The sequence below is a fragment of the Leguminivora glycinivorella genome, chromosome 11 (assembly GCF_023078275.1).
Source record: "Leguminivora glycinivorella isolate SPB_JAAS2020 chromosome 11, LegGlyc_1.1, whole genome shotgun sequence".
Classification (NCBI taxonomy): Eukaryota; Metazoa; Arthropoda; class Insecta; order Lepidoptera; family Tortricidae; genus Leguminivora; species Leguminivora glycinivorella.
This window is the reverse complement of record NC_062981.1, coordinates 13318553-13327990: the sequence shown is the minus strand read 5'-3', so window position 1 is coordinate 13327990 and position 9438 is coordinate 13318553. Positions and strand designations below refer to the sequence as shown.

The 9438-nt window shown below is 45.5% G+C and overlaps 1 protein-coding gene across 1 annotated transcript; it reads left to right on the top strand.

Annotated features, from left to right (window-relative positions):
• Positions 1-4555: 4555 nt before the first annotated feature.
• LOC125231160 lies at positions 4556-8164 on the top strand. Its single transcript, XM_048136522.1, has 3 exons — positions 4556-4628; positions 4767-4940; positions 7898-8164. The coding sequence occupies exons 2-3, from the start codon at positions 4799-4801 to the stop codon at positions 8086-8088; spliced, it is 333 nt and encodes a 110-aa protein (XP_047992479.1). The 5' UTR covers positions 4556-4628; positions 4767-4798; the 3' UTR covers positions 8089-8164.
• Positions 8165-9438: the final 1274 nt, after the last annotated feature.

The window sequence follows — 9438 nt, the reverse complement described above, 5'->3', positions numbered from 1 at the left end:
TTATGCAGTTCAGGAGCTACAATACAATCCCGATGTCATTAAACATTAATAAAGCGGGGGTAGCCATTCAAGCAGTAGATAGCATCAAATTCTTAGGAGTAAACATTGATTCACACTTAAACTGGAAGTCCCATATAGAAAAAATAAATAAAAACATATCTAGTCAGTGCTACGCTTTATCTATTTTATCAGAAACCTGCTCAGAAGAAATCACTAGAAATGCATATTATGGAAATATATATCCATTGCTCACATATGGAATTATCTTCTGGGGAAACTCGACAGACGTCCAGTCTACCTTTATCTTACAAAAGAGATGCCTACGTACTATCTACCGTATTAATATCAATGAATTGCTATCCCATAGAGCCTTCTTTAGAGAAAAGGAATTTCTTACGTTAACTGGAATTTATATTCTGGAAATATGTACTTTTGTTAGAAATAATGCCGCATTTTTTGTTAAGAAATCTCAATTGAAAAGTAACTTACGTAACCAATATAAGCATGATCTAGTTCGACCTAGAGTAAATACCGCAATTTTAAAAAAAGTACATACATAAGTGCTATAGATATTTATAACAATCTCCCTGATGAACTAAAAACTCTGGAGGGCAATAAGTTCAGATGTAAATTAAAACAATGGTTAATACAAAAAGTATTTTACAACATTAAGGAATATTTTGAACATGATAGTGATAAAATTATGTAACCACCTAGCTTCACTTCAATTCGCGGTATTACCTAGTTATTTATTTATATTTAAGATTACAACTGAACTAACCATAAGTTTAGGTATTACCTAATTAGTTTAGGCATAATTTGCATGATAGTTAATAAAAGTTACGAGTAATATAGATAATAAGTAGATATAAGTTATACATTGCACGCCCATGTCGGGTAACTGTTGGGACTATACTATATACATTATACATACCTGCTATCTTTTGTACACAGTTTGTCAATAAAGTGTTTCTATCTATCTATCTATCTATGATTATGCTAAGTAGTTATCAGTATGTAATTTGTTATACAATATTATACATACATATATTACCGGATACATAAAGATGTATTCGTAAAGACGTCTAGTGAGGCATTGTGCAACGATGTGTGTTACAGTACTTAGGCAGTGAGGCAATAGAATATGCATAATACATTAGTTCAGAAGGTAAAGGGTTGCTTGAACCGCGGGAGAGATTGATACCCAAGAAGGCGAAAGGGACACAAAGGGAATTATTTAGCGGATATTCCGACATGATAAACTCGCAGAACTAAAGACAGACAGGCTAAAACATATGTACCGCCTATAGTATCTTATATAAAAAGCAATATATATAGCATTTAATCTTAAGTAGATGCGGTGTATTTGTCATTTAATCTTCGAGCAAGCGTAAGGCATAACTCGTAATAAATTTTAACTATACTTGTAGAGCTGGTTAGGAAGCGAGAACATATTCCATAAAAACCCGGTTTTGACATGTTTCTCAACATATAGTAGATTTAGGAAACCTTTGATAAGAAAGTAGGTCTGTTTGACAATGGCGTAAGGTTCGGAGGGCCGATGTTATCGGCGGAGTGGCGCGGGCGGGAACTGGCCTGCACCGTGGGAGCCCGCAATGATACTGTTACACTTAATTAAACCACCTCTGAACTTTGGGTTTTTAAATTTTTGAAAAAAGACCTATGCCTACGTCTCGTGCCTACTGTTTTCACATGATCGTCTCTACATATCATTTTTTTCTCATTTTATACGCTTTATCCATTGCTTTTACGTATAGAAGGTACCTACTTATATTTTCTATTGGTCCCCTTCAGTTTTATTTTATTCTTTTGTTATATTTATACCTAATATCTAAGGATGCCACAGTCTACCACTAAGAGGTTAGAAACATTATTTTGATATATTATATTACATAGTCAGCCATAAAAGTGGTTTACCACTTTTCGACCTTATGAGTTTAACATAGAGTCTAAAAGTGGTAAACCACTTTCTTGGCTGACCTACCTTAAAAAACCTACTTTAAAAAACCATAAGTGACGTAACTCTGTGTTTGATAAGAAATCCCTTAACACCTTCGCTCCGGCATCGGATCTAAGTATAAATATATGATTTAATTCTCTTTTGTTTTTGGTATAAAATTAAAGTAAAAGTGGTTACTATTGGGACCGTGCGCGACGACAACGCCACGTGACAGTGACAAATAGTGACACTATTGTAACCGCTCTCAAGCGAGAAGTAAGTTAACATTGTGAAAAACCGGCCAAGTGCGAGTTGGACTCGCCCACCGAGGGTTCCGTACAAACTTTCAATGGTTTTAACCAATATCATACCATAATCATACTACTTATACTCATATTCATTTATTCATATTTGTAACGCCATTTTACACGTCAAGATTTGATTTAAAAAAATAATATTTATACAGCAATAATACTTAGAGAATAAATAGACAGAAGATTGAAATTACAAAAAGTTAGGCAATATTCACATAAAAAATGCACAAAAATATTTTTCTAATTAGGTAATAAAAAAATTGTCATTAGTGTAGAACGGGTGCTCGACCAGCCAATTTTTTAAGCGATAGGTACTTAAAGTTCGACACACTAGGCGCTTCAACCACATATTGCGGCAATTTATTATAGACGGCAGGGTCCATTACATGTGTTAATTTGACCGTAAATTGGATTTCGCCAATTTACGGTCGATACCTACTAACTTTCCGGCATTTCGAATGTTGTACTTGGAACACATGTTGTTAGTTTTGTCACAGAATATATTATGTATAATAGTACAAGTACAGAAGGCTCCTTTGGTGTTCACAAAATGACGCCATTCTAAATTCTTACCTACATTAACAAACGGACCGCACGTGAGCAGCCAACATTGAATTTTCCCCCTCACTAGCTCGGAAACACGTGTTTTGTCCTTTAATACCAGCGGGCAAAAACGCATTTTACCCACTAGTGAGTGGGTAAAGTAATTTGACCTTGAATAAATTCAAATGAACTGCTTTAAAATTGATAAAAGTAGGTGAATCTAGTAATAAAGATCATTTACCACCTGTGGAACTACTGGAAGCAGACCGGCCAAAACATCTTCCAAGACTGGCAGATTGTGGACCGTAGGTCCAAGAAGCGACCCAATACTGGGAAGCCTCGCCAAGCCGGTCCCGGAAGTTCTTCCTCTTCGAAGCCACCTCCCCCTGTTCAACGTCAAGGTGAGGTGACTAAGAAGAAGAAGAAGAGCAAACGCCAGCGGATTGCCGAGCGCCTAGCGCGAGAGCAACAGCCGGCCAACACACCCAACCCTGCGCCCGGAGAGGGAGCATCGGCTTCTCAGAAGCCAGCACCCAAACCGGGTCCGAACCAGCAAGGGCCCTCTGGAAGACATCCGCCTAAGGGGAAGGGACCTTCCCAACCCCCCCAGGCTGGTACGTCAACCAGCACCCCAGCAGGTCCGGCAACAGGGAAAAACAAAAGAAGCCAGGCAAGCATTCACGAGCTGCTGCTAAGAGGGCACGGGACGAGTCCTTCTCCCCGCAAGGAGATCCCAAGAAGCAGCGGCTTGTGAATCCCAACCAGCCAGGCGTATCCTACGCACAGGCGGCGGCTTCAGACCTGACGATCGTCGTAACTGATGCTAAGTCGGGTAGGATCACCGCCGACCAATCAAACGCCATCCTCCGCGCCTTTCACAAGGCAATCGTGGAGGATGCCAAGATAAACACGGATGAAGGTGCGGCACCTAGCTTTAAGGGCAAACCCGCTTACGCCGAAGGACAGCTGAGGGTCTTTGCGCGAGACGAATACTCGGCTGCCTGGGCACAGCGCAACATCAAGTCCCTTACCTTGCCAAATCTCACCCTAACGGCTGTTCGCCAGTCGGAGTTGGCAAGGAGAGTTAGGTGCGGACTCCTCATCCCTAACATCGATAACTCGTCCTGGGAAAACGTCCAAGAGGCAGCTATTGGACTTAAGTACCAGAACGGGTGGGCCAAGGTTACCTCTTGGTCCATTATCGAGATACTGCGACAAGACCAAGGGTGGTTTGTCGCATTCACAATCCCCGAGGAACTCGTCCCTGCCTTCATGGAAAGGGGCAGAGCCCTGAGCTGTGGGATGGGCACGATCTATCTCAAGTTCAGGGGTCCTGGGGGTAAATATGTGGACCAACCGCCCGCCCCGCAGGGTACTACCCTAGGGACCGCGAGCGCAGTGGTCCCGGACCAACAGGCCATGGGCACCACCCCCGTGCAGTTTGCATCTGCCTCCGGGGAGAAGGACGCCCCCCCGTCGACATCCAAGCTGACGACGACCGAACTCTCGGAGGATGAACTCCTCGGCATTGGTGAGGGACCTGCCGAGGCACCACCCGAGGGCGAGGACTTGACGGCATGGATAGAGACGGGGTTGGCCGACATGTTGAAGGAGGGAGGGGAGATGCAGGATGAAGCCCCTACCACCGTCAACATGGACACCGACTAAGGTGCTCCAAGCAAACCTCCAGCACAGCGTGGCCGCTACGGCCCAACTGAGACGCTGTTTGGAAGGTTTGCCAACAGCCGTTGCCCTCCTGCAAGAACCTTGGACGGGCAGCGGACACATACGAGGGCTCTCCAACACCAAAGGTAAGCTCTATTACTCCACGATGCATGCCATCCCTAGGGCATGCATTCTAACTACAAACAATATTTGTGCACAACAGCTCACTGAATTTTGTTCCAGAGATCTGTGCGCGATTAAACTACAAGTTCCAATGCCAACAGGCTGTCGCGACCTAGTCCTCGTCTCGGCTTACATGCCCGGGGAGGACGAGCCACCGCCACTCGAACTACAACGACTGGTCAGCCACTGCGAGAGAACAGGCCTCGCAATCATCATCGGGGCCGACTCTAACGCGCATCACCCTTTGTGGGGTATGGAGACCAGTAACAACAGAGGTAAGACACTTGTGGAATATCTCGTGACTACCAATCTAAACATTCAAAATATAGGTGCTGAACCAACATTTGTAAACAGACGATGCAGGACAATCATTGACTTGACTCTCGCCTCAGAGGAGGTAGGCGAACTCATCACGGAATGGCATGTCTCTCCGGAGGCCTCTTGCTCAGACCACAGATGGATTCGTTTCAACCTACAAGTATCAGATGACATTCCAGCAACTCGCAGAAACCCCAAAAAGACGGACAGGTTAGCATTTAGGACAACCCTGAGTGAAAACCTGGACAAGTCCCGTCTATCGGCCGAACCTCGGGAACCGGCCCAAATAGAACACCAGGTAAACGTCTTGACTGACGCCCTTATAGACAGCTACCAAAAAGCATGCCCATTAAACCCGCCAGCCAGAACTGCTATAGTCGGACACAACTGGTGGGGCCCCGAACTAGAGAGACTCCGTCGAAAGACCAGGAAGCTCTTCAACAGGGCAATGAACACGACGGCCGAGGTGGACTGGGACAACTACTACAAAACCAAGGCCAGGTACAAACAAAGACTGCGGTACTGGAGATCCCTGTCGTGGAGGAACTTCTGCAGCAGCATCGAAACACTAGACCACGCCAATCGGGTAAGGAAAACCTTAGCATGCAAATCCACGACTCAGCTAGGCTCACTGCGGAAACCCGACGGTACATATACATCCTCTCCTACGGAGACTAAACGCCTACTCCTGGAGACCCATTTTCCGGGATGCGTAAGTCTACCGGACGAAGATCAGCAGGAGGAGGAAGAACATATCACATCAGAGAACAACTGGCAAATGGCTCATAGGATCGTCACCGCTGAAAAACTAAGGTGGGCCATTGACAGCTTTCATCCCTTCAAAGCAGCCGGTCCGGATGGCATCTTCCCAGCCCTCCTACAGTGGGGTTTAGGAATCATCCAGGACAAGCTGAAGAACATTATGGTGGCGTGCCTAGCCTGGGGTTACGTTCCCAAGAAATGGAGGGATGTTAAGGTAATATTCATACCCAAACCAGGTAAGAATGACTACACAGCTTCCAAATCCTTTAGACCCATCAGTCTCACATCATTCCTGTTAAAGGCCCTGGAGAAACTGTGTGACAGAGACCTAAGGGACAGAGCGCTTAAAAACATACCGATGCACATCAATCAGCATGCATACAGCTCAGGTAAATCAACAGAATCGGCGTTACACATGGTAGTAAGCCGCATTGAAAGGGCGATCCATGACAAGGAAATGTGTCTCGGCACATTTATCGATATCGAGGGCGCCTTTGACAAGACCCACTTCAACAGTATAGGGAACGCCCTGGCAAGCCACGGCGTGGAACCTGGACTAATTCAGTGGATCATGAACATGCTAAACAAAAGGACTATAAGGTATGCTGGGGAGCCACAGGCAGTAAAGGCGGTCAGGGGATGCCCTCAAGGGGAGTCCTGTCACCGCTGCTATGGAACCTAGTGGTCAACAACCTCATAACCAAACTGAACGAGGAACGCTTCTATACAATAGGTTACGCAGACGATCTGACGATCTTAATATCAGGTAAATTTGCCAGTACAGTCTGCGATCTCACTCAGTCAGCGCTTCGAATTGTGGAACGCTGGTGCCGAGAATTCGACCTATCAGTCAACCCCACTAAAACAGAAATGGTAATGTTTACTAACAAAAGGTCTCTTGGCAACTTTACCAAACCAAAACTCTTCCAAGCTGAGCTAAATCTAACAGAAGAGGTAAAGTACTTAGGTCTAACCCTCGACAGCAAACTCAGCTGGAACAACCACATCAACAAACGAATAGACAAGGCGGCAGTCGTCTTCTGGCAATGCAGAAGGATGATCGGTAAGAGATGGGGACTCAACCCGAAAATCACCCTCTGGCTCTACAAGACGATAGTCCGGCCAATGCTCTGCTACGGTGCTCTGGTCTGGTGGCCAAGAACAAACCTAGGCAACGTGCGAGACAAACTACAAAGACTCCAAAGGCTCGCATGTGCGGCTACCACTGGCTGCACGAAGTCTACTCCGACGGCAGCCATGGAGGTCATGTTGGGCCTTCCACCGCTATACCTGCACATACAGCAGGAAGCAAGCTTATCAGCGGTAAGGTTAAATACACTCAACATCTGGTCTAACACAGGAGTTCTTCACACAAAATGCCTGGAAAAAGTATACGACGAATTCCCAATCCTCAGGTCAGGTACGGATCGAATTCAAAAACATGTCATCTTCGATAAAAGGTACAAGATACAATTATACGAGGACGACAACTACGAGGGGCTCAATCCCAAGGAGCTTAGAATCTTCACAGATGGGTCGAAAACGGACAACGGGTCGGGCTCTGGGACCTTCTCAGAAGACCTGAACATGTCGATTACCACTCCGCTAGGAGCTCACAACTCGGTCTTCCAAGCTGAGTGCATGGGCATCATTAACGCGGCAGCTGCTATAACTGCAAGGAAGGTAGTAGGATCCTCCATCCGCATACTCTCTGACAGTAGAGCAGTCCTTATGGCTTTAAGGAGCCATTTAATTACATTCAAACTCATACACGAATGCCATAAACGACTAATGGAGGTAAGTCATAAAAACGAGATCATCCTACAATGGATCAAGGGACACAGCGGATCCCGAGGTAATGATGCTGCAGACGAGCTAGCCAGACAGGGGTCGAGTGCGGGGGCCATTGGCCCAGAACCAATTCTCCCGATACCATTCAGCAAGGTACGCTCAATGCTACTATCATATACAGGGAAACTACACACAGCACACTGGCTAAACCAGACTGGATGCAGGCAAGCGAAAATGGCCATGCCCAGCATCAGTGAAAAACTCACAAGAACGCTCCTTCAACTAGGGAAGGTCCGTCTGAGAATGGTAACCAGTGTCATAACAGGTCATGGACTATTTAACAAACATCTTTTCATAACAGGTGCTACGGACAGTCCCCTGTGCCGAGGGTGCATGGAGACAGAGGAAACAGCTGCTCACGTGGTGCTGGAGTGCATCGGGGTGGCTCCATACAGGGCAAAATATCTCGGATCTCCGAGAGACCTCCCCGAGGTCCTACTCAACATCAAGGGTCTGGTAGGATTTCTCGAGGAGTTGGGATGGCAGGACTAGCCAACCCCTCCCTCTTATCACGCAAAATAGGCGCTAGACGTCGAGTTGCGGAAAATCGCCCGTTCTACAATACAATACAATACTACTGGAAGCAGTGATAAACGCATTTCTTGCGTTGTAGTTTCCTCGCTACAGTGAGGAGAAAAGTTTTGTGTTACACTCGGGTGCAAATGTATTTTACTTCTCGTGTGTTAAAAAACTCGCAAGTTCAGGATTCTATAAATAACTCGCAAGTTCATGATTCTTCAAATAACTATTATACAAATAACTATTATTGCGCCGCGCGAAGGTCGTCGCCAATGAATGGGCCGCGAACTCGCGACCGCTGACATGTACTTGTAGCGCGGCGATAGAATCGCGGAGTGAGCCGCCCCTGGTTTTGTATGCTGCCACGTTCTCTCTTACATAAATGGCTACCTGCATGATAACTATTGCAGGCATCAGTGTAATGAGTGTAAGGATTCTTATTTTTTAAAGAGTTCTTTGGCCGGAGTGTCTACTGTCTACAGGTACCTAAGCAACGATCCTGACAGCTCGTTTCTGAAAGCGAAAGACCCTCTCCCATTCAGGACAACATCCCCAGACCAGACCTCCGCAACGTACTGTATTAATGAATGGACAGTGGCGAAATAGCATGTCCGGGCTACTTCTGGAGCCACAGACTTTGCAACTCGACCTAAGGCAAAGCACGCACTGCCCCGACTACCACACGGTTTATCTACTTGCTGGTCCCATTTTAAGCCCTGATCAATCTTTAAACCTAGGAAAGTAGTCGTGGATGCCTGTTCAAGTATTTTCCCATTAATTATGAACTATCAACGGCGTGGTCATGCGGCCCGAAAGATTAAAATGCACAAAGTGTAATTAAAATATTTGCAGCCTGTATCGCAACTGGAGGACCAACGGAAGTAATTAGGACAATAGATCCTTCCTCCTTCCTCCTTCCTTCCTTCCTCCTCCTTCCTTCGGTCCTTTGAGTCGTCGGCACCCAGGCCCCTTCTAGGTACAGGTTTGTACAAGTTTCTAATGAGTCGAGTCGGCAACGCACATGTGCCACTCCTTGAGTGGCCGGCGTCCATATGTAACAGTAACCGCTTTCCATCACATGCATACGGACCGCTTTCCATTCGCGGACCGTATGCATGTTTGCCACCTACGTGGTACAAAAAAAAAATCTCGACGAATTCACCTTAAACATTAAAAACTAAATCAAAATCGATTGATTCGTTCGGGAGCTATGATGCCAGACAGACATGTCAAGCGTCAAACCTATTATTATTATAACACTCCGTCGTATTTGCGTTGGTGGTTAAAAACAAGAAACCTCCTTCAAAACTATAATTAAACACA

Coding starts and splice junctions, on each gene's coding strand:
- LOC125231160 (XM_048136522.1), top strand. CDS start 4,799: ATGCCCGGGGAGGACGAGCCACCGCCACTCGAACTACAACGACTGGTC. Junction 4,941..7,897: donor GGAGACCAGTAACAACAGAG/GTAAGACACTTG, acceptor TTTTCATAACAG/GTGCTACGGACAGTCCCCTG.